General features: G+C 36.1%; 1 protein-coding gene across 4 annotated transcripts in view; it reads left to right on the top strand.

The window, feature by feature from the left end:
* Positions 1-25,575, top strand: part of GALNT3 (polypeptide N-acetylgalactosaminyltransferase 3) — a 45,922-nt gene that overhangs the window by 7,746 nt on the left and 12,601 nt on the right. For 3 of the 4 annotated variants that reach the window (XM_032355828.1, XM_032355826.1, XM_032355825.1), the window contains exons 2-4: positions 15,192-15,812; positions 19,823-19,995; positions 24,556-24,705. In XM_032355828.1, the coding sequence (XP_032211719.1) occupies positions 15,301-15,812; positions 19,823-19,995; positions 24,556-24,705 (835 nt within the window). In that variant the 5' untranslated portion in view covers positions 15,192-15,300. Of the gene's footprint in view, positions 1-11,615; positions 11,657-15,191; positions 15,813-19,822; positions 19,996-24,555; positions 24,706-25,575 lie in introns of all 4 variants that reach the window. The other variant, XM_032355827.1, reaches the window with a different exon arrangement.

Below are 25,575 nucleotides of genomic sequence, written 5' to 3'. Positions count from 1 at the left end.
CATGTTCCTCCTGCCTTTGTCTTTTCTTCGAGTGTCACTGTCCCTTCCTGGGACTCTCTTCTCTCCTCTTTTGGCCTATCTAGCTAAAACTCATCTTCAGATTTCAGTTTGAGCTCCCCCTTTCCAACACTAAGTAGAATTTTTCACTAGTCTTCCCCCGTCACCCTCACCCCTAGCTGCAGATTTAAGTGAAGACTATAGGCTCAAGAAATAAAGTCCAACTTAATACCTGGGAGTGTTAACTTTGTGAGTTTTCTCACAAAGGGAGCAGACTTTAATAGCTGGTTCATGTTTTTAAAATTAGAATTTAGTTGTTAATGTCTTTTTTTTTTTATTGAGTAACAAAAGTTAATATCTGTTGTCTTAATAAGTTTTAGCCCTTATTTACCATTTTACTATTGAGCATTTATGTGCCAGGCATATTTTAAGCAATTTACATGAATTAAACATTTAATCTCCAAAGCCACTTAATGAGGTACATGCTGTTTTTCTCCCTATTTTAGAGACAAGAAAATTGAGAGATTAAGTAATTTGCCTCTGTCTACAAGGCCAGTGAAATGTCAGAGCGAGTATTCAAATCCAAGCTGTCTGATTCCAAATCCTGTACTTGTATCCTACTTGTATGTAAATAAAATTAGAAAGAATTATTAAAAGGCTTACAACAGCAACAGCAACAAAAATTCAGTCAACTCTTTTTTTTTTTTTAAATTTAACTTATTGTGGGGATAAAAATGATGCTTTAGTGTGCAGAGTTACAGGTTATCATTCTACTAGCATACTAACATATCTGTGGGATCCCCAGGATCCCAGTGTTGGGCTCCCTGCTTAGTGGGGAGCTCAGTGGCTTCTCCCTTTCCCTCTGCTTTGCCCCCTCCCCTCCTGCTCTCTCAGTCACTCTCTCAAATAAATAAATCTTCTAAAAAAATTAAGAAAAGAAAATTTTAAAAATCCAGTCAGCTCTCATCTTCCCCAGTCCTGCTGCCTCCAGGTAACAACTTTAAACTCTTTTAGGTGTTTCTTCCAGTATTTGCCTTTTGCAATAATATGCATATACTGCTATTTCTTAATTTATCAATATTTTATATTATCTATTGACTTCCCCTTAAAATAGGTAAATATCTAGCTCTTTAACACATGTAACCCTTGCTCTCCCTTCTTCCATCTCCCAATATAATTCTCACATTTTTGTTTCCATTTTAATATTTTCTTATGCTTATTATGTACATTTTGTTTGCTAATTAATTACATGAGTATATTGTGAGTCTGAGTAAAATTTTTTTAATCATGGCGTTAATAATCCATTTAAGAAAAAGGTAGCTTGTTGTGGAGCATAACAAATAGCATGGAGGACATGGGGACTTAGAGTGGAGAAGGGAGTTGGGGGAAATTGGAAGGGGAGGTGAACCATGAGAGACTGTGGACTCTGAAAAACAATCTGAGGGTTTTGAAGGGACGGGGGGTGGGAGGTTGGGGTACCAGGTGGTGGGTATTATAGAGGGCACGGATTGCATGGAGCACGGGGTGTGGTGCAAAAATAATGAATACTGTTATGCTGGAAATTAAAAAAAAAAAAAAAAGAAAAAGATAGCTTGGTTTTTCCACATATCAATTTCTATTTCTCTATACTCCCACATCATCTCAGTATGATTTTTCTACATAATCACACCAATTTATTGGTTTCTTCTGACGCTCTCTATCCTCTTGTTCGAATTTGGACTATTGCTTTCTAGACCTGTTCCACAGCAGTTGTTTGGGATTTCTCTTTACTGACTTTTTTTTTTTTTTTAAAGAATTTATTTATTTGACAGAGAGTGAGAGAAGGAGAGAGAGCACAAGTTGGGGGAGCAGCAGAGGGAGAGGGGGAAGCAGGCTCCCTGCTGAGCAGGGATCCGGATGTGGGACTTGATCCTAGGATCCTGAGATCATGACCTGAGCCGAAGGCAGAGGCTTAACCCACTGAGCCACCTCTTTACTGACATTTCTGATGGAGTCCCTATTTCTTATATATGGGTGAATTTGTTGTTTATTTACTTTTTCATATGGATGGAATACATTCCCCAGTAACTTCTTGAGAAATGATTAATGGAATTAAGAAGTTTGAGATATTATATGTCAGAAAATCTTTATTCTACCTTCAATTTTTTTCCAGCTTATTTTTTAAGTAGTTACTCTATTCAGATGGTCCAAAATTAAAAAAAATAAATAAATAAGGAGGTGTATATGCTAAGTCTTCCTTTCGCTGTTGCCCTCTGACACCTGGTTTTCCTCCCTGTGAGCAAACAATGCTTTCTTTATATATATGTGCATATGTGCATATATATAATATATATAAGTTGCATACATAAAAATGCAAATTAATCTTTTTTTAATTTAACTTATTGTGGAGATGCCCTCATATCAGCATATAAAGTGCCTTTTTTTAAAATTTTTTTTTATTTGACAGAGATCACAAATAGCAGAGAGGCAGTCAGAGAGAGAGAAAGAGAGAGAGGGGGGATGAGGAGGAGGAAGCAGGCTCCCTGCTGAGCAGAGAGCCTGATGTGGGACTCGATCCCGGGACCCTAGGATCATGACCTGAGCCGAAGGCAGAGGCTTAACCCACTGAACCACCCAGGCGCCCCGCCTTTTTCTTTTTAACCTGGCATAATATTCCATCATATGAACCTATCATGATTTATTTATCTATTGCAATTTATTCTTCTAATTGGTAAAGTTGTCAGTTCCAGCATTTTGATGTTGGATACTAGCATATTAGCATATCTGTGGGGTAAATTTCTAGACGTTATCCTTACACCTGATTGATACATTGATGGAGGCAAGTAGTATGAGATGTTGATCGTTTGGAGTCAGATGGGTAAAAGAACACTTGATACTAAATACCTGGTGGCACGGTGGGTCCTTCTGGGGACCGTTAATAGTGCAGAGAGGGCTTCTGTTGCAAATTATTATTTTCTTTGTTTTATTTGAGCTTTTTGACCATGACCTTTGTTCTTTCAGATATGATCCATCATTTTGAACTTGTTAAGACTCGTTGCTATCATTACCTCAGTCTCCTTCTCATACTCATTACCCTTTATCATTACCTCTTTTAGCATTTGTGGCCTGTTATTTTAGCTCCAGGTCTTCCTCTGCAGATAATCTAGAACAGAGAACACACGAGTGAAGCACCCATCTTCACATACTTCATCATTAACGACCTTCTGAGGCTTCACATTGACTCATTTGCTGAAGTCAGCTAACCCTAACTTCCAGATATCGTATCAAGACTCCACACCCCTCCTATTCAATCTCTCACATGGATTACTTTTAATAGTCTCCTAACCACCTTCAGTCTTCTTACTGGCATGCCTCCCTCTTCCCCCAAATTCAGCACAGCTTTGAGAAGAACCATTTTAAATTTCAGTTGTGGAATTAGGTCATCACCTTACTTGAAATCCCTCAGTGCCTCTCCCCTTTGCCTAAAGAATTAAGTACAAATCCCACAGAATTAGGTACCCCTCTCTTCCCTATATGGAGCTTGGCATTCAGCATTCTTATTGGCCTCACTATGTAATTGTCTGTGTATGGTTCGAAGGAAAATTATTCCGTCTGAGGTCGGCTTTTGAGAAAAGAAAGTTTAGTCTGGCACTGGCTTATTTCCATCTGAAACATGTTTTAGTAAGACATTTTCATTCTTTCCCTATGAGGGGTGGGTAATGTAGGAATTTCAGATGGTGACTAGAGAAGTGGAGTGATATTGTATGTTTTAGAATAGGTACAAAATCACCTGATCTCAAAGGCAGACATTGCTTTTATGCCTATTTTTTAAATGATGTTATGGATTTATGAAGGACTATTTGGTTTTTTTTACATCTGGGGATGTGAAAGTTAATGGAGACTAGGTAAGTATAGAGAAATATGTAAATTTCAGGTTGAAGCCTTTTTGGATTTCTAGACCAGGAGTTGGCAAACTACAGCCTTTGAGCCAAATTCTATCCGCCACCTGTTTTTATAAACAAAATCTTATTGGAACTAGCTGTGCCCATTCATGTGTGTATTGTGTATGATTGCTTTTGCAAAACAAAAATAGAGTTAAGTAGTTGTAATAGAGACCACCCAGTCCACCAAGTAAAACACATTTACTGTTTAGGCGTTTGTGGAAAGCTTGCGGACACTTTTTCTAGAGGGATGGAACCTGAGGTGGAGGATGAGGACCCACAGAGTTGTAGATAAGCTTGTAGAAAGTGAGTGCTAAGTGACAACCATTGAGCAGCAAGCAGTCTCACTCACTTGCTCCTGCATTCCTCTCTCCCTTAAAATTCCGAGGCCTCAAAAGGGAGAATGAGTAGATAGAAATTGTCTACTACTTGTGAGTTTTGGGACTCCTTCAAAAAATGAATGTTCAATGAACTTGTTGTGTGGAACCTGCATCCCCATCCTCTGTGTTCCATGACAAGGCGCAGTACACTCTCCCTTTGCTAACATAGGAGAAAAACATAAGTGAGGAAAGTGCCTGCATTAGTGGAAAAAAAAAAATCTGTGGTTGTTCTCCTTTGTAGGCCATTAAGATTGGCTCCCTGGTTTCAGTGGAGATGGTGGGATACCATAGTAGCAGAAGACAAGTAGCATTTATTTAATCACCAAAGACAAAGTAGGGGTATATACAATAATGGAAATCAGGGACAGAGATGTAATCAGAAGGCATTTGTTTTTTTGCAAATGGGATGAATGAAATAAATGGACAGTACCACAGTATCACCTTGTGTATAAAGCAGAAAAAACTCTAGGCGTGGTGGCAGAAACATTGACCTTAGTTGCCACAGTTGAGCATCATTACCTCTCACCCGATAAGTGTCATCACCAAATGTAAGTCAGAGCCCTTCAGTTGAATTTGAGCAGTCTCCACAACTGCTTCAAGCATACAACACAGATCTTCCTCAAAAGCCTTCTCCGGATGGACCTGTAGCCATGCTTTGGGGAGAAGAAAATACTCAGACCTTTCATACCAATTCCTAGGGAGCCAAAATACCATTTGTGGCCCTCTCATCATAATGGGGAATTACAGTAGTTAGGTAATAGATGGAGTCTTCACTCAAGTCTGACTCATAGGGGGCTTAGCTGTCAGAGATCTACCCTGTGCCTATTTCCCCATTTCCTTAATGTATAATTGGGGTAGACATTCTGGATGACTGGCAGAATCCCTATATCGGTTCTCTAAGTCATAGATTGAGGACCATTGTGATAGGAGAGCTAAGTGGAAGACCTTAGAACTTTTCCTCCTTCTAAGATAGTAAATCAGAAATAATACTGTTTCCCCAAGGGAACTGTTGAGATCAGGGCCACCATCAAAGCTTCGAAATGAGACTTGAGCTATCTATCATATCTCATTTAACTCCCTTATTTGGCCTGTGCAGAAGTTGGGTGAATCTTAGAGAATGAATGGACTATTGTAAACTTAATCATTGGATGATTCCAAGTGTGCCTGCTGTCCCAGATGTATTATCTTTACTTGATATAATCAACACAGCCTCTGGCATTTGGTATGTAGCTATTGACTTGGTTAATTGATTTTTCTCCGTATCAATTTACAAGGGCCACCAAAGGCAATTGCCTTTTATCTAGCACAGCCAAGGCCAGGTCAGTTCTCTTGTCCTAGAAATCTCAATTATCCCAACAATCCACAAAATATCACTTTGATTCGCTATGTTGATAATATTATATTGATTGTATCTGATGAACAGGAAGTAGCAAGTACTTTAGATATCTTTGTGAAGTATATGAAAACCAGAGGATAATCCGACCCACAGAAATTCAGGAGCTCTTCAGTAACATTTCTGGACATTCAGTTGTTACTATACTTAATAGACCTTTATTTTTGGAGGCAACATTTTCTTTTCTCCTTCCCATTTTCTTTTCTTTTCTTTTCTTTTTTTTTTTAACAAATTATTACATTGACATTGTTAGAAATTAAGTTTATAATTTAGTCTTCAGGTAAAAATGTTTGGTGGGATTGTGACCGAATTTGAAAAGTAATTCATATTGTCACAGTAATGGGTACAGTGGCTGTTGGCACTCTGCATCTCATTTCGAGGTTTCCTCTGCACTTGTAAGGAGGATCCTTGCATCTTGTTTGGTGGAATATAGAGCTGTTTTGTAATTGTACAGGAGTTCGAATGTGTGAGAAAGTGTGTGCATATGGAAACTGAGTAGTCAAAAGGGTAGATTATGCTGTTATCAATTTATTGTCTCTCAGTTCCAAATTTATTCTCTTCTGCTCTACAGTAATGGGTGAGGGCCCTGTCGATATTTCTCCTTTGCTGACTGGCATTGATGGTAAGCCTTATCAATAGAGGGTACTGGAGGAACACTGAAAAGTAGAAGGTGTTTCCCTTCCTGGCTTCAGGGTGGCTTCCTGGTTAGGCTCTCTATGGGCATACTTTTTCTCTACTTCTCAGCCTCCACATAGTTTTCTCTAGTGTTAAGTAATTGCATGGTGCATCTTTCTCTAGAGCTGGCACACCCCTGGCCTGTCCACTTTCTCCAGAGCTTGACTTGGGCAGTAATGTTGTACCCTGGGATCATAGACATCATGGACCTATTCCCTAGCCTAAGTCACTGATCCCGACACTCTCTGTTAGGCCCCACACATGTGCACACTGGGGGCCCCACAAAACTGGGTATCTAGGGAGCCTGCTTCCCAAATTTTATTCCAGGACCAATTTGGCACCATATTGGCCCACGCTATACATGAACGTGCACTAGACTGTAGGGGACAGCTTTTTAACTCCAGAGGCCATCTGCACCCAGAAGCCGACAGTTATCCTAAGCACATAGCAAGTTCCAGGGTTTGATACCTCCCTATGAATGGCTTCTTCTGGAACTCCAGAGGGCAGATTTTCTGGACGAGTTTCACTAGTGAGACACATCTGTCGGTATTCCACCATCAGGAAGCCAACGCTGTGCTCTCTCGACAGAGATCTTTGGTTCTCAGTGCGGGTGAGGGGAGGGTTCTTTCTTGGGCCCTCATCTCAGCCTTGTGGATAGTGGTTGCCCCTTATGTCTACTACTATATTATTTAAAATTCTCTTTCACGGGCGCCTGGGTAGCTCAGTGGGTTAAAGCCTCTGCCTTTGGCTCAGGTCATGATCTCAGAGTCCTGGGATCAAGTCCCACATTGGGCTCTCTGCTCAGCAGGGAGCCTGCTTCCTCCTCTCTCTCTCTCTCTCTCTCTCTGCCTACTTGTAAAATAAATAAAATGTGTATATATATATATATATATATATATATATATATATATATATATATATAAAATTCTCTTTCACTCACTAACCAATTCCCTGTTACTCCAGTCCTCTCTTAATAATAGATTAAACTTACCTTTTTCAAATCACTATGTAGTTTCTGTCTCCTTACTAATCTGAGGGCCATCTATTATGTTTACAAGGTAAATACACAGACAAATCTTTTAAAATGTAGTCCTTCTGTCCAGGGGAAGTACTAGGTAAGTGGGTAATCTGTAGGACCACTCAAATCACTCCTCAAAATTACTCTCTACTATGCCATAAATTATCAGTATATAGCTTTCATAGCTGCCTCCAGAATCTGCCTCCTGCTGCAGATTCATTCACAGTAGCTGGAGAGTACGTGAGCTTCCCTTCACCACCATCCTGCCCTCTCCCGAAAGAGTATTATAATTCCATAATTACTTGTTTGCTCCAAGCTGTAAACGTAGAATTGGCTGGTCCAGAAATCAAGAGCCTTTCTATAACCTTTCACCTTCAAAGATAATATTGCTAATGGAGATGCTTATCTGACCAGGTTTAGCTGAGAAGTTGGATGTTTGACCACACGCTTTTCTATATTAAAACCTGTGCCTCTAAGTTATTGGCAGTCGGCTATGTCAGTAGGCTATTTGTCACATAACCTGCAGAGACGACTGTTCAGAAAACCATCCTCTTCTATGACAATTACATGCAGTTAGCTGTCTGCTGGTGGCATTTTCCAGCCAGCCAGAGCAACTCTAGTCTTTAGCTGGGATCTTTGGGGTATTTCTGCCTCCTGCTCCTGGGAGGTAGCATGTAGCCATCTCAGTGCAATTTGCTTTGCGTCAGTGTTTGTCACCTGTCATACATCCACAAGTCACTTCCTGCTCAGAAGAACTGCAGACAAGGATGTGGACACAGACTTAAACATAATCAAAACTAACAAACCACAACAGCAAGTCACCGTGAAATTTGATTTTAACAATGAATACAAGCAGAATGACTTCCTGCCACTCCTCCCTTCCCTAACCAGCAGATGAGGGCACTTAATACAATTTCTGCCCAAGCACATAAGGTTTATTATTAGGGCAAGTTTTTTGTTGTTGTTTTGTTTTTTTTTTAATTTGATTAGGAAATCTAGATGATAATGTGTGGCAATGATCCAATATGTATTAATTTTGCAATGGTATACTTTTTTTTTAAGATTTTATTTATTCATTTGACAGAAAAAGATCACAAGTAGGCAGAGAAGCAGGCAGAGAGAGGAATGGTATACTTTTCTTAATCTATAATCTATACTACATTATAGGTATAGAGCTTTGTAATTTTTTGGTCTTTTGTGATTACTCCTAACCCTTTATGACATGCTTTCATTCATGCGGTAGCAAGCAAGTTTCATATACCAATTAGGCTTTATGCCAGTTAAAGTCACCTGGAACCAGACCCCAAATCCCTGAGGATGTAAAAAAAAAAAGTTTATTGTCAGGAATATAGGAACAAGAAATGGAAAGAAACACTTTCCTCTTCTTTTATTAAATGTTACTTTCATGTGCAGTTATAAAATGTTCTGTTTTCACTGCTTTAGGAGATTGCTTCAGTTGGAATTTTTAAATTAAACTAACAACTAATGTTTTTGCAATGTGTCCTTTCCACCTGGAAGGGACAACAGAGACTAAAGATGGATTTTATCTTGATCTTTTCCTATTTGAATCTGTATTTAAACAACATCCTCAGGTGATTTATTGTTATAGTAGAGTTTGAGAAACCATAGTCTACAGAACTGGTAGCCACAGCTTTGTAGTTATTTTAATTTGTGATATTTCAGTTCTTTCTGTTCAGAGAGAAGATATTTTTACCCCTAAGAATAATCCATTGATTTTAACCCAGTCTCCACAGAGAATCTGTTAGATTCATGCATATTGTTTTAGTCTTTTAAAATATCATTTTGTGGATATTTTTATTTATTATTAATGCCCTCTTATAATGTCTACATATAATATTAGGATATAGATTGATATTCTTTAAGACCAGAGGCCTCGGAATTTTACTTTTTTTTCTAATTTTAGACATTTATACTTTAGAATTTAGAAGGTCTTTGAATTTAAATTAATTTTTTCCTAGTTTTAAAAAATGATTTCATGGTATTCCTATCTCCTGTGAATCTGATGTTTTATAATTAGCAAATGACCATTTTAGATAGGTGTATTTAAAGGTTTAGAACATACAATAAGAACAAGAACTTCACCTACTAATCATTTCTATATCCTGAAATTGCTGTTTTGCTGATTTTTGTTTTTTAATCTCTGAAACTTCTGAGTTTAATTGGAAGTTGATTCTAGGAGAAATTTATTTTGTTTCACTGGCTATTTTCACATAGGTCTTCAAATTTGCTAAGTAGTGAGATCTAGGAATATGATGTTATTCCCTGGAATGGGAATCAAGAATCCTGGTTTTCTTTAATTCATTTGTTTATTGTGTTTTATTGTTCAGAGTCTGATGGGAATAAAATATTTTAAAAATGATTTTACAGCGCCATAATTTGCAATAAAACCCCAGTGCATCAATTATATCAGCATTAATCTCTAATAAGCCTTTTCAGGAAACTTTGGGTTATTCGTGCTTTGATTTCATCTAATCTCTGTAAGTCAAAATAACTTTTGCTCATTTTATTTTTTTATTTTTTAAAAAAGACTTTATTTATTTACTTGAGAGAGAAAGAAAATGAAAGGAGAGAGCATGAAAAGGGAGAGGGTTAGAGGGAGAAGCAGATTCCCTGCTAAACAAGGAGCCCAATTTGGGACTCCATCCCAGGACTCCAGGAACATGACCTGAGCTGAAAGCAGTCACTTAACCAACTGAGCCACCCAGGCACCCCACTCTTGCTCATTTTATATCAAGAATCTATTTTGAAAAACCTGTCCTTGGAATATTAGAAATTAATAGTGTGGTTGCCTTAGGATAGACATAGACCTTTCCTTTTCAGGTGCTAGTTTGATTTGCCCAAAGTCTTCTGGCCTAGACCAGTGATTCTTAGCACCTGCTGCCCTTTAGAATTATCTAGAAAGCCTAAAATAACAACAAAAACAGGCCCTATGCCCTGTCCCTCGAACAATTAAATCAAACTCTCTAGAGGGGAAGCCTGAGACACTCTTTTTAAAGAGCTTTCTGGGGACGCCTGGGTGGCTCAGTTGGTTAAGCAGCTGCCTTCGGCTCGGGTCATGATCCCAGCGTCCTGGGATCGAGTCCCACATCGGGCTCCTTGCTCCGCAGGGAGCCTGCTTCTCCCTCTGACTCTGCCTGCCACTCTCTGCCTGTGCTTGTGCATGCTCTCTCTCTCTCTCTCTCTCTGACAAATAAATAAAATCTTAAAAAAAAAAAAAAAAAAAAGTTTAAAGAGCTTTCTGGTACTGTGTACCCAGAGTTGAAGACCACTGATAGAGATGCTTGATGTAGAGTATAATTTTCATTAATGGAAGCCTAATAGTGCACATTAGCAACGAGGGGCAGAAAAGTCATATAAAAATTCCTGGGAGATTTATGTTGGAATCTTCAAGTGATCAGCAACGGATAAAAGTACATTTTTCCCTTCTGAAATAATCTGAAAAGAGGAAAGCATCCTGTTCCAACTTTAGTAGACTCTTGCTACTCAAAGGTCTCAATCTGTGAATCTTCCATTGTTAAAATCCACAGTCTTATTCTGAATCTTTATTTCTAAAAATATGCTCTGGAAACAGTTTTTTTTTTTCCTCCCCCTTTTTAACTCATTTGTCCAGAAAACCTTACCTGATATGAAGCTATTTGTAGTTCTTTCCTTAGGTTTTTCCCTTAGGTCCTTACATTTAGAGTATCAAAAATTTTTTGAGATTTATTTATTTTAAAGAGAGAGCATGCGAGCAGGGTTGGGGCAGAGAGAGAGGGAGAGAGAGAATCCTCAAGCATGCTTCCTACTGAGAGCAGATCCTGACTCAGGCCTCTATCCCAAGACCCCAAGATCACAACGTGAGCTGAAATCAAAAGTCAGCTCCCTCACTGACTGAGCCACATAAGAGTCCCTAGAGTATCAATTTTTGACCCTTTAAGGTCTTATTTCAGATAACTTCAGTTAAAAGCTTAGTAATTTAGATCAAATTTGAACACAGCTGGGAGAATGCTACCATTCCACTTAAAAGAATGATATTGGCCAGGCCCCTTAATCTGTTTGACTCTCCGTGCTTGTCAGTAAAATGGGAATGACTTCACAAGATTGTTGGAGGACTAAGTGAGAACCTGTGTAATGTTAAGGTATCAGGGACCTAATCAACATTTAACGAAAATGAGTTATTGTTTTATTATTTCTAATAATATATGAAATCCTGGTCCTTCTTCCTTTTCTAGTTAAACCTATACTGGGTATTCACTGTGTCACCAACATTCTGGTAAGTACCAGAGAAACAACTATGAAAAAGGGAGACACTGTTTGTGTCCTTCATGAGCTTTTCTTGACTCCCTCATTGGATACATCCTAAACTAAGACTGACTAATTGAGTGACTTCCTTAGATAGACAAACACACACAATGATAGGGTTATTTGCCCTATTGGTGAAGAACTTCTCTAGTTATAATTCATTCCTAAAAAAGAACTTTCTTCCAACTACCTCATTAATTCCATCCTTCTTTCTCATTCCTCACCCTACCCACAAATATGATTTCTGCCATATGTTTTGGGAAAACCATCACTGTTACAGAAGTATCTAGTTCTGTCATTTCCCTTACTCTATACTTTCTCTGCACCCTTTCCTGGTTTATGTGTTGTTGAAACATCCTAAGAAGAACAGCTCATTCCTTGTCTAATTCCTGATCTAGTTTACATCTGGTTGCTCAGGAGATCGAGTATCACTAGCAGCACTGCAGAAGGGGATTTTGGGCGTTGACTCAGGGATAGGAAGGAGGGTGAACATAGGCTGATTTATATCTATTTATCAAACTGTAGTTAAAGGTGATCACGTAGTAATTCATAGGTGACAATTATCCTATGAAGATTCAACTTTTGCATGTTCTTACCTTCCTAGAATCTCTTAGAACAGGTTGTTGCCCCGTTAGTCTGAATGTACCCTAGGCCCTAAGCCCTAGATCTTGGAGGCAAGACTGTACGAGTCTAGTGGATTCTCTGCCAAGGTTCATTCCTGGTGTTGCACTAAAGCCCATTGGACTAGGTCTAGTGCAGTTTACTTTTAAAGATGAACCAGGGGCACCTGGGTGGCTCAGTGGGTTAAAGCCTCTGCCTTCGGCTCAGATCGTGATCCCAGGGTCCTGGGATCGAGCCCCACATCGGGCTCTCTGCTCCCCAGGGAGCCTGCTTCCTCCTTTCTCTCTGCCTGGCTCTCTGCCTACCTGTGATCTCTGTCTGTTAAATAAATAAAATCTTAAAAAAAAAAAAAAAAGATGAACCAACTGTCAAAGAATTAACATCTCTAAAGGGTTAACTGCAAGTTGTAGAGTCTATATCCACTTGACATGGGTACTTTATCTATTAACCTGTTTTCCCTGGACTGTCCTCTATTTTGTTTTTATAATCCCCTTGCTCTTTCTTTCCAGTTTATCCTTTTCCCACCTGCCCCTTAAATGTAGCTATTTCTCCGGCCTCTTTACTGTATATACTGTAGGTGAACTCTTCTGTACCCCAAGACTGACTCCCACATTTTCTTCTCTAGCACAGAGTTTTTCTCCGATTTTCAGTCCTGTATATCTTTTTGCTCATGAGGACTCACCTTGGAAGTCCTATCAGCATCTCCAATTTGTCTCCCAAACAGAACCAATTATCTAACTCCCACTCCCAAGCCTACCCTTCTTCCTGTATTACCTGCCTCTGTTAATGTCATCACGTCAGCCATCCACCTTCCATTCCTCGCTTTCTCTCACCAGCTTCTATTTGATTCACTTCCTGGGCTCCTGATCGGTCCTCTCTGTCCTTTCTACCTTCCTCATTTCTTTGGTATCCATCGCCTTTACCAGTGCTGAGGAAACCGACTTATCTAAAACATAAATATGGTTGTGAGTCTTCCTTAGAATCACCCATTTCCTTCCACTCAGAATAAAACTGGCGGATTCCCGTCTCACTTTGTGTGTGGTTTTCAAGTAGCCTCCCAGTGTCCCCTCCTGCTATTTCCTCTCTGTGTCTTCCACTTGGACTGCCCATGTCTTGTCTTGCTTTTACGTCTTTGCGTCAGTCACTCTCTTGCTCGCTTCTCTCTTGTCCATCTGCCTTAAAATTGCTTATCTTTTATGATACTGCTCACCAGTGTTATCTTTGGCAAAAATTCCCTAACATTTCTGTTTACCTCCCATATTGCTTTCATAGTCTTCCATCTTAGCACATGTCACACTGTTTTGTGGTTGCATGTTGGCATGCCACCTTTCATACTAATCTCTGCTCCTTGAGAGTAAGAATTATCTTTAATTTGGTAGCCAGAGTTTAGCACAACATTTGCTACATAAGAAATTACACAGCAACAATTGTGTGGTTCTGAAACCATTTACATTATGTCTTCAAGTAATGTAAAAAGCTTACCAGGTCATTTTAATTCTTACATGAGTCTCCTAAAGCAACAGAAACTCAGAAATGTTAAAATCTCATTTTTATGAGCAATATACATTATAATTATCTTTTGAAGCCAAAGTGTCTATTCTATACATACATGCATACATACGTACATACATGTATCTTTCTAAATAGAAGCAGTATATAGAACTAAGTTCTGCCTATTTTATTTATTTAGCTTAAAATGTCTTACTAAAGGTCAGAGAATCCATCATAAAACTTGGCTTTTTAATTTTAATTTAGCAATATCTGTGGAAACTGAATAAAGTGTCAAATGTAGTTTTCACTTATTTAAATTAAATTTGACTTAAAATATCTAAAATATGTTTAGGATTTAGGGGAAAAGTCATTTTCCTTCCCCTTTGCCCTGCAAATTTGATTGAGTATCATGGTGCATAGTATGTAATTATATACTGAAACCCTTCCATATACCTTTTTTTTTTAAAGATCATTGTAAAGAAAATCAGCTTTATCTGTGACTCAGGCTGTCATCAATGTTCTCTTTTTTCTTTTTCTTTCTTTCATTTCTGGTGGCCTATATTAGAGTTTAATAAACATGTTGCTCTGTTCTTAGGGTCAACTGCAAGCAGTATTTTATTAAACCAGACATTGCTTTTGTAACTCAAAGTAAGGCAAATCTCTGTTGCCTGTTTAGAGTCATTTCAAGTAAAGCTTAGTGCCATCTTCTTTTTGCTGTTAGATTTTGTATTTGTGTGAGCTGTTGAAAATAGCTGTGGAATAACAATGAAATAGATGCTTTTAATTTTCTAGTCTTTGTTGGTTCTGTCAGGATTCACAAGTATTATCAGGTGAACAAATTTGAGAACATGCCAGTTTATGAGTTTTTTTGAAGTTGCTTTGTAATCTTAACTGATTGATTTGGAGTAGAGGTTCATAAGTTGAGGGCAAATTCCATAAAATAAAAGCCACTATTTTAGATGTATGCCTAACACTACCTATATACTTTTGCTTTCTTATGGATTTCCCCCTTTCTTTATAATCAATTCAGTGAAGTCCTTTGGCCCCTTGGTCATTGAGTTAAGATATCTTTTTAAAAATACTCTAAATTTGTTTATAAAAATAATTGTGTGCCTATCACATGATAGATATTAGCCACAGTTTACAAGGTATTTTTTTTCCCACTGGAGAGAAATCCCTAATATTTTATAAAGTCAGTAGATTATAGCTAATTATAGCAATGTGCTCTCCCAAAAATGTAATTTTCTTGAGGGCAAGATATCTTTGTATTTTTGTTAACCATAAGAATACATTGTTTATAGCTTATAATGTTTAGTTGTTGGTTGAATGAATGAATTGAGCTATGCTTATAGGAATGAATAGCTGCTAATGCTATTTATCATTTCTGTTTATAGGTATTACCCTTTAATGAAATCTTCTTGCCAGCAAATCTATGATAAAAAATATAAGTTACAGAAGAAACTATAACTGTTATTTTTCAAGTGGCAAGCTTTTAATGTCAGAATGGCTCACATAAAACGACTAGTAAAATTACATCTTAAAAGACATTATCATAAAAAATTCTGGAAGCTTGGTGCAGTAATTTTTTTCTTTATAATATTTTTGATTTTAATGCAAAGAGAAGTAAGTGTTCAATATTCCAAAGAGGAATCAAGGATGGAAAGAAATATAAACAAAAACAAGGTGTTTGATTTAATGTTAGAAGCTGTAAACAATATTAAAGATGCGATGCCAAAAATGCAAATAGGAGCACCTGTCAGGCAAAACATTGATGCTGGTGAGAGACCCTGTTTGCAAGGATATTACACAGCAGCAGAACTGAAACCGGTTCTTGACCGCCCACCTCAGGATTCCAATGCACCTGGTGCTTCTGGTAAAGCGTTCAAGACAACCAATTTAAGTGTTGAAGAACAGAAGGAAAAAGAACGTGGAGAAGCAAAACACTGTTTTAATGCTTTTGCAAGTGACAGGATTTCTTTACACCGAGATCTTGGACCAGACACTCGACCTCCTGAGTATGTTGAAGAATATTTGTTGTTTACTGTTTAAAATTGAGGTTTCAGGGGGAGAGGGATTAACTAAGGAATGTGCTTGTTTTTCAGCCACGCCGAGGCAAAATATCAGCAATTGCTGTTTAATTTGTCTAATTATGCTTTTTCTTATTATTGAGGTTGTCCATACCTGTGCTCGATGAGGCACTGTAGATGTGAGAACTTGTTACCTTACAAACTGGAAAACTAAATTTTAGATCTGATTTCTGTAGAGCCACATAGAAATCCTCTATTCTTAAATGCTTTAGTTTTCTGATCTATTAAGTAGGGAATAGGGGGCAATTTCACAGGAAATGTGGGAGGCAGAGGAGCTGTTTCTGTTCCTCTGTGTATTGTTATGAAATAAATAGAAATGTTAAAAAAAAATGCCAAGACTTTGGAGCTATTAGATAAGAATATTATATGAAGTAAGTCACAGACTTTGTGGCTACTTTCAATATTGTAATTGTATTTCACAATGCCGTCTAACATTTTGTAACCTTTCTTTTGAGGAACAATATTGTTAAATTGCACATTCAATTATGATTTTTTTACTCTAGCATTTTCTTGGTTATCTTATGTATAGAATTGTCTCCCTTTAGCTTCAGAGAGACCAACACTACTTCCATGTTATCTCAAGTACACAGTATTTTTACTATGGTTTCCCTCCAGATCCTACGATGTTCTCCTTACTTATCTTTGAGGTAGTGTTCAAATGCTCTATTTGAATTCAAATAGGCTAAGATAAATTCTACCACTTTCAAATCATCTGTTGATTTGTTGAAAGTGTAAGGTAGACAAACTACAAGTGATGCCCGCACATTTGCTTTCTGGTTATGGTAGAATTATATTTGGAAGTGAACCTGAAGAAAAGAACTTTTATAGACTTAAGTCTATGGCTTCACTTATATTTTTCTAGATGTATGATCATGAATACCTGGTGAGAGACCCTCTCATTCTCACTATGAATCCCTCGATTTTGAAGTTGTGTAGGTTATACTTCTGTCTCTCTATTCTAACCTGTGTGATTCAAAGTTAAGGTGCTCATCATTTTTAAATCAATGTGTGAAGAAACAATGAATATCTATAAAATATTCTGCCTTTATAACAAGACACAGAATAGTTTCTTATGTTAATAGTTAAATGCAGTATTGCATTTGATTTGGGGAGAGGTCTTAATGAAAAGCAATCCACATCACAAATTAAGAAGCACAGTTTTTATTCTTTGATGTGACAGTGTCAGCTCAAGATAAGGTTTTTCCCCCTCCGATAAAGCATGAGGAGCTACAATAATATTAATTAATGAAATCATTTTAAGTGAAAAACAACTAAGCACTCAAAACAACCTTTTTTGGGTAGAAACCGGATATCTAAAACTGTGAAGAATTGGTGAAGATTTAACACTTTCTTACTTTAAATTTAACCTATATAAGTAAGGAACAGATTTTCTGAAGAATTGCTGCTCTTTTCCATGCTCATTAGAAGTATAGATCCAGGGTCTCCCAAAGGCAGATGCTCCTGTAACTGATAATTTAAGCACCCATCTATATCCCAAATTTTCCGAATGGTTTGACTGGGAATATGCAGTCAATTTGGCAAGTTATTTGATTTCACTACTTTAAATGACATGTGAAAAAATGTCTAAAGCATAAGTTTAACATGCTTTTTTAAATTGTTTTGGAGTAATTGGAGTTTATGAAATCATACTGTGAAATTTTATTATCACTTGCATTAATGGTATAACATGACACCTTTGCTTGATATTAATAGTTATCAGTTAAGCAGATAAATCCTAGCTTAAACTGAGGAGAAGCCTTGTAAGAGTAAAGTGATCATATATATATATTTTTTTATTTATTTTTATTTCCAGCATAACAGTATTCATTATTTTTGCACCACACCCCGTGCTCCATGCAATCCGTGGAGGTGAACCATGAGAGACTATGGACTCTAAAGTGATCATATTTTATGTGAATTTTTGTGAGGTTTTATATTTAAAATTTCAAAGCCTTTTTGTAATTCTCAATTAGTATATTGATTAGTCACATGACAAATAAATATAGGGGAATTTCTTTTTTAATCCCGAAACTCCCTTCCCAAAATGCTTATAAAACAATTAAGTCATAAGGGTTTTTTTGTTTTGTTTTGTTTTAAGGAAAACAGCATGGAGTTTTTAGTAATTTTTACTTTTACTTTATATTGGTTTGTAAACCTTTATGTCCTAAAAATATAAGCTTATATTTAGTCATTTGTTTCTGTGTAATTGTGAGTCAAGAGTAATTATGAATAGGTAGTTTGTGTTTGGACTTTATTTCTGATTGAGTTTATCCAAAATTCAATCTAAAATAAATCATTTGCTTTCATCTGTCAGTGAGGATGAATGTGGTTATTTGCTTCTGACTATGCATATTTATTTGAAATGATGAAAGCATGAGAGAGCAAAATCACTTTCACTTATAACCTTCCTCTCCTTTTCTTACTCAGCAGTGTTGACATACTCTGTTAATAACTTTATCTTCAATCTAACTCCTTTTTTTATCACTACAAATATTCCACCCTAAAGACCTCTTCTCAGAAAAGGATCTGAAACACATTCATATTGAGGTATGGCTGTGAGAGTGATTCGTGAGAGTTTATAGGATATCTCTCTCAGGGTGCCTTTCCCAGGCCTCTGGTATCATAGTGGGGGTTCTGGTTTCTCCATTGACCCTCACAGAGCATTTGAAGTGTGCTAGGCTCTTATCTCCATAAGTTAATGATTTACGTCCTTATCTTTGGGCTTGAACAGCACTGTTGGATTGTTCACACACTCTATTTGTTGTACCCTTTGTGCGGGAGGATTTTATACTCTGTTGTCTAAAGTTGTACAACCATTTATGATTTTTAAGTGAACTTAAAGATAGTTATTTTATTTATCTTTACCATAGACCACACATCTTTTGTGTCCCAGGGTCACTTTGTTTGGTTTTATAGTGGTCTGAAGCCCTCTGCTGCATGTTAAATCTTTTGATCTCACTTCCAACTCAGTAGGTGAGGGACTGTGGTCAGCTTCAGTCTCAAAGGCTGGAGACCATACAGAGCCGTCCACACCCAGTGGCTTCATATGAAGATTATTTTCTTTGAGGAAGACGTTATTATAAAAATGAATTCAAGATCAATTTGTAACTAATGTGTTTAACTAATGGTGGTAGTACCATTAATCAGTCAAAAACTATTTATGATCGCTCTCCTTGTGCCTATCAATGTTTCTTAAGACAACAGGATCACAGGATTTTTAACATGGACTTGGGATTTTTATTTAAAATTCTTAAGTTTAGTATTTTAAGATGCTAGATCTTAATCAAGTAAACTATGGGTCGATCAGATTATTGGAGCAAACTCTTTAACACAGCATGGCATATGGTAGCCACTTAATAAGTCTTGCTGAATCATGAACATAGATTATATGGTAAGCCATTTTGTTCCCTTTTGGTTCAAGTATAGATTAAATTGATTTTAAAAACTTGAAAATTATTACATACTTAGGAAAATAAGAATCCCTGCAAAGATATATATTCATTTAATAAAGTTGTACTGTTTAAAAAATTGCAAGCAATGAGAAAAATGAATCATTTCTACAAGGAAGGAGAAAAACTTGGTTTTTATTTGAGCAATTACAAGTATTTGCTATTTTTACAGGTTGTCTCACTTGTAGGTTATTTTAATTTTTTATAAAATATTATTTGTGTTTTAGAATTATCTTGTTGAGAAAACTTACAATAGCATATTTTAATTTTTGACATGTTGTCTGTATCAGTGGGTATGATCTCTGTGTAGAAAAGTTTGTTGTGATCTATTTATATTTATATAACATTAAGATCAACTTACATAGAAAAAATTTGTCCACTATTGTTTCTATGGTGATAAAGTCTAAATAATGATATTAGTAATGACATAGCTGTGAAATAAAGTAATAAAATTCATAATTGTTTTTCTACTTCTTTGACTTCTTCTAGATGTATTGAACAAAAATTTAAGCGCTGTCCTCCCCTGCCTACCACCAGTGTCATAATAGTTTTTCATAATGAAGCCTGGTCCACGCTACTTAGAACTGTCCACAGTGTGCTTTATTCTTCCCCTGCCATACTGCTGAAGGAAATCATTTTGGTGGATGATGCTAGTGTAGATGGTAAGAAAGCACATGCAAATTAGATTGTTTCCCAAGTAAATCCATGTGATGTTGTCCAAAGTCTATTTTATTATAGTGTACTCTCTGCATGCCACCTCAGAACTTGAGTATAATACCCTGAATGGTAGGTATGATGGATGAAAGTAGAATCTAAGGGTGTCCATATTTAAATATTTTAGAGTTCAGAAATGTATGAAGTACCATGATCCATAACTTTGTAGTTCTCAATGTAAGATTTTTATTGTAAGGCGTAGTGGTTAAGAACACAAACTTGAATCTTGACTCGGGCCATCTTGGCTTGAATCCCAGCTCTGGTCCTAACCAGCTATGTAATTTGGGCAAATTACTTAATCCCTCTATGCCTTAGTTTCTTTTTCTTTAAAATGGGGAAAATGCCATATTTCATCAAATTTATTGTATAATACATCATTAGTTTGTTTACCACTTGAATAAAAAACACAGCCAATTAAGCAAAGATGCCACTGATTATAAGAAGTATCCAATTGTGCAGCTTAGGAGTGATGAAATACATAAGTAATGCGTAAGTCCTGGTGTTGTTTTGAAGATAAGATGAGTTAATATAAATAATACATTAATTAGTAATATAAATGAGTAGATAAAAATCATTAAAGAGTCACTATATTCTGTTTTATTTTGGCTGCTAAATATCCCAATATTGTTTACAAAGTTAGCTAAATTCTTTAATGCATTTATACTTAAACTTGTAAGTCAATTGTCAGTTATTAAATTATACATTTTTAATTGGAATCACAAAGCTAATCAAATACCCTAAGTTGCTAAATTTTCAAACAGTACAAGTATTCTAAATACCGATCAGATACAGATTATTTCAATGGTCACAAAATTTATTCCTGAATGAACTGGGTTCGGATCCAAATTCTTGAAGGTCAAATTCCAACTCTAATTCTAACTAGCTATTTCCTCATCTATAAAACGGGAATAGTAATACTCTTCCATCAAATCCAAAACAACATCTCTTTTAAGATAAACCATCATTTTATGTACTATGAAAAAAGAAAAAGTTACCGCTTATTAAGTGACATGTCACCAATAACAAGATTTATCCAGACTTATGAAATGATAATAAGTATAAGATTATAGATAATAGAGTATAAGATTATTAACTTGATTATTTAATTATTTCTTCATATAATCCTCAACATTTCTATTATTTCAAAATACCATGAATGAACTGAGATTATGTTTTGAAGTTACATTAGTATCTAGGTGGACTAAGATTGCTTATCACCAAAGATTGTTGACCTGGATGTGAAACCTAGTCACCAAATGGGCAAGTTTTTTAATTTAAGTCTCCTCTTTATGGGTAGCACTACATACAGATTTATGACTTGAATTTCTAGTCCTTTTACCCAGGTTATATCACTACTTAATTGTAATCGATGAATTTATTTACTGCCTACGGTGTTCTGAATTTTTTCCAATTCTTTCTACTTAGTCTGCAGTCCATAGAGTTTTAAGAGATTGAAGTTCTGAACGTCTCTGATACATTTTGTCATTTAAAAAAAATTTTTTTGTTTTTAATTCCTGCTTTGGTTTTGTGTGCTTTCTTCTCCAATTATTTTTATTTTGTTTGATTTTTCAAGCAGTGAGAAATTAGGGCCACAATAAGGCTATTATAGTAAGCCTTTAGTCGAAAGTAACTTCTGTTATTTAATTATAAATTTAATTTATATTTTTTATAAAAATATAAAATTTATAAATTTAATTTTAAAATAAAATTAGTAGACTTCAAGGAAATCAGAAAGAAAGGTGGGGACCTTAGATGCCTTAGTTAGTTAAGCATCTGCCTTTGGGTCAGGTCATGATCCCAAGGTCCTGGGATCCAGCCCAGCATCAGACTCCCTGCCCTGAGGTGGAGCGTGCTTCTCCCTCTGTCCCTCTCCTGGCCCATGCTCTTTCTCGCATGTGCTCTCTCTCAAATAAATAAAAACTATTTTTATTTTATTTTTAAAAAAAAGAAAGAAAAATGATATCCGGTCATAATCTTCCTATTTCATTTTAATTTTTCTATTTCTCTTAATCACTGCCTAAATAAGCATATGTTTATCTAATTATATCCATGTAAGAAATCAATTTTGAAATCTGACATTTTCATGTAATATTCTTATTAGCTCATTTCGTTCACTTTCAGAACTTTATTTTTGATGACCATGATGGACTAGATGCATTTCACTTAAACTTGCTCCACAGTGTTAATATATATCATACTGTAAAATGAATATCTTTGTGCTAATGTTATTTTCCTCTATTTGAATTGTGTCTTTAGGTAAGTTAGACTGCTTAGTCAAAGGGCCTGAATATTTTTTATAATTCTTTATTACAATTAATAATAAATTTGCAACCGTTTTCTTGATGAGGGATATCTTTGCATACCAATGTAATTAATTTATCTTATTGAATAAATGGTCTAATGATGAGTACCCCCTGTGGAAAATGTGTCCCTAGTATAAAGAAGTGTGTGAGGTAGAAACGATAATCCCTGATTTCAGTTGGTTTAGGGAAGAGCAGCAAAAATATGTGGATAATCAAGTGACAGATAGGTAAGTCCCAATGATAGTAAACCAAAAAATAATCAGCATTTTCAGAGCATAGACCATGTGGCAAGCCCTGTCTTAAATGCTTTATTTGTATAGCAGTCTTTCATTTTATCTTCCCAGCAATCCCTGGTGAGGGTATTACTATCCCCATCTTAGAGATAAATTGAGGTATAGGTAAAATAAAATAACTTACCTAAAGTCATGCAGCTAAAAGTAATGGGTGCTATAAATAGATAAACCCAGGAGATCTGATTTCACAGCTTTGCACTCTTAACCTCACAAAAAGATGGTTATGGATGGGGATTGAATTTGAGGGGCAGGTAAAAATTTATAGGAAGTTCAGAAGTTGTGGGTAAATAAAAAATGCCTTAACAAATCCAACAGTGGGACAGTTCACTAAAGAAATCTGTAGTGACTCCATTAAAAAAAATCAATCTCCATTAAGGCCTTTGAAATGTTTTTATATAAGTTTCTATTTTATAAGTCAAGACTATGGTTAAAACAGGAAAATCCATGATTTATATTTTAAGACAAATTACAATCCTGCTTGTCTTTCAGAGAATTAATTCTGAGGTACTTAGAAGACGGTTTAAAAATTTAAAAATTTAGTCTCTTACTCTGTGGCAACAGTGTTTAGACTTATTTTCTACAGAAGTTGTTCATAGTCTCTCACCTCCTTTATAAATGTTTAGGCTTTGAATAAGCAACTCATTTATCTGTACCACTGAAGAATAGGAAGAAAACATACATAATCACAGATAAAGTCATCTGTCATTTATGCTTCTGAAATCTGGCAGAAGCAAGCATCTACCCTAGGACATTTTTTTAAAAATTTTAAAAATGTATTTATTTGACAGAGAGATACACAGGGAGAGAGGGAACACAAGAGGGAACACAAGAGTGGAGTAGGAGAGAGAGAAGCCAGTTCCCGCCGAGCAGGGAGCCCAATGCAGGCTCCATCTCAGGACCCTGGAATCATGACTTGAGCCAAAGGCAGACGGTTAAAGACTGAGCCACCCAGGTGCCCCTACCCTAGGACATTGATTTATGTTCTCAGCATTCGAAGATCTTTCTGAGGCTATAGTATGGGCCTAAGAAGGCTACCTGAGGAACTATATTATATACTCAACAAAGAATCATGAATTTAATGGTGAAAAAGCAGACTTATGAAGTTATTTCAAGATATGAGCAACACCTGACTAACGTGATTAATGTCTTTTCTTTTACCTACTGTTTTAACCCTTGCATCTATGTCTCTTATCCAAATTGGAATGTTGAATATCTTAAATTATATACCCATTAATAAGATTTAGCCTATTTTAGCTTCATTCCTCACTTACATGCTCATTTCTTCTGTCATATTTTTACTGGAAAAAAAGATTTTGTGTCAGAGGACTCCAGAGCTTTCAAAAAATTTTATGCTGATTCTTTGTAAAGATATTTCCAACTGTTATAACCTTGGACTTTTCCTATCTGCCATTTTCCTTAATATTTTGTTTTTAAATTATTTTGATCACTAAGTATCAGAGAATCCTTTGATACTTGTCATTTTTCTTGAAATTTCCAGATTTAAATCCCAGTTTTAAAAAGTGTCAAATATGTTTTTGGCCAAATTCGGTTTCCCTCACTCCCTTAACTAATGTTCTTAGACCCCTAAATGAACTGGGGTCTTTTTAACTCCTGGGGTCTACTCCATTTGAAGTCTCTGCTTTCCCCCAAACATATTTATTGATATTGCATGTACAGGATAAGTCTGTGTTACAACATTTTGTGTTATAGTAGTTCAGAAGTTAAGATTTGTGTATATGGCTATTTTTTCATTAAAGAGCTCAAGATACAATTTTCATCTTAATGGAAGAATGTGTGCAACTGTTGAGATGATAAATGTAGAGATATCATTGCTCTATGGTTTATTAGCTTTCATATGTTATATATGAATATAAACTTAGGAAGAATTAATCCTGATTTTTTTTTCTTACAGAGTACTTACATGATAAACTAGAAGAATATATAAAACAATTTTCAATAGTAAAAATAGTCAGACAAAAAGAGAGAAAAGGTCTGATCACTGCAAGGTTGCTAGGAGCAACAGTTGCAACAGCTGAAACCCTCACATTTTTAGATGCTCACTGTAAGTATGTATGTATATAGACATAGTTGTAACATTTTCCGTCTGCTTCCTTATAGTTTAAAAAGTGAGGAAGACTTTTCTTTAGATGACTAATTCTATTTTCTTTAACATCATTTTCAACTGGTGATTATAGCAATGATGTCTGAAGCAGATTACAGCTCTGGGTAGGGACCTCCTTTAACTTACATGGAGTTCTTACCTCCTCTGTGTTTTGGGCTCCTCAACTCCAGTATCCTTCAGTGACCAACTTCCCTGGCAAGTTATCCTTGCCCGGGCAATTTTTTCCAGACACACAGTCTGTCAGAAAAAAAAAAAAAAAATGTTTTTCCTTATTATTCTTGATTCTTACAGTTTAAAATGAATGAAAGTTTTAAGTGCAATGAATTCTATCTTTAAACTTTGTTCTGGTCCTGATACTTAAAATTTCTGTATTTTAGTTCTTTTTTCAAAGATTGGCACACTTCTCTTGTGCTACATTAGGGATACCCCCTTCCAACTTCTTCTGGCATTTCTTAATGAATATTATCAGTTTTTATTTTATTGCTACTGTTTCTTTCCCTTTAATTTTTAATGGTTTTGTTCTCCAGTGTCAATGATTTTAAGTAAAATATATAGCATATAGCATTTTTAGATTCCATATTTAAAGTGCATGTTAGGAATTACTAAAATGTCAGTTAGTCCCCCAGCTGTAAGTTTAGTGGGTTATGCTCTTTGTATGAGTATTTAGTTTTGAATTGAGTTGGCTAGCCCTTCGATTATGTTTGACCTGGCAAATGGTTTTGGTTATATGCTAGTTTTTACAGAGGCTTTTGGACTTGCTGAGTCTCTTTAGAGCTCTCAAATCCAGTACTCTCTTAATACCTGGCTCTT

Source organism: Mustela erminea, chromosome 8 (genome assembly GCF_009829155.1).
Source record: "Mustela erminea isolate mMusErm1 chromosome 8, mMusErm1.Pri, whole genome shotgun sequence".
Taxonomy (NCBI): Eukaryota; Metazoa; Chordata; class Mammalia; order Carnivora; family Mustelidae; genus Mustela; species Mustela erminea.
The sequence above is the reverse complement of the archived record's forward strand: the minus strand, read 5'-3'. Positions and strand labels throughout refer to the sequence as shown.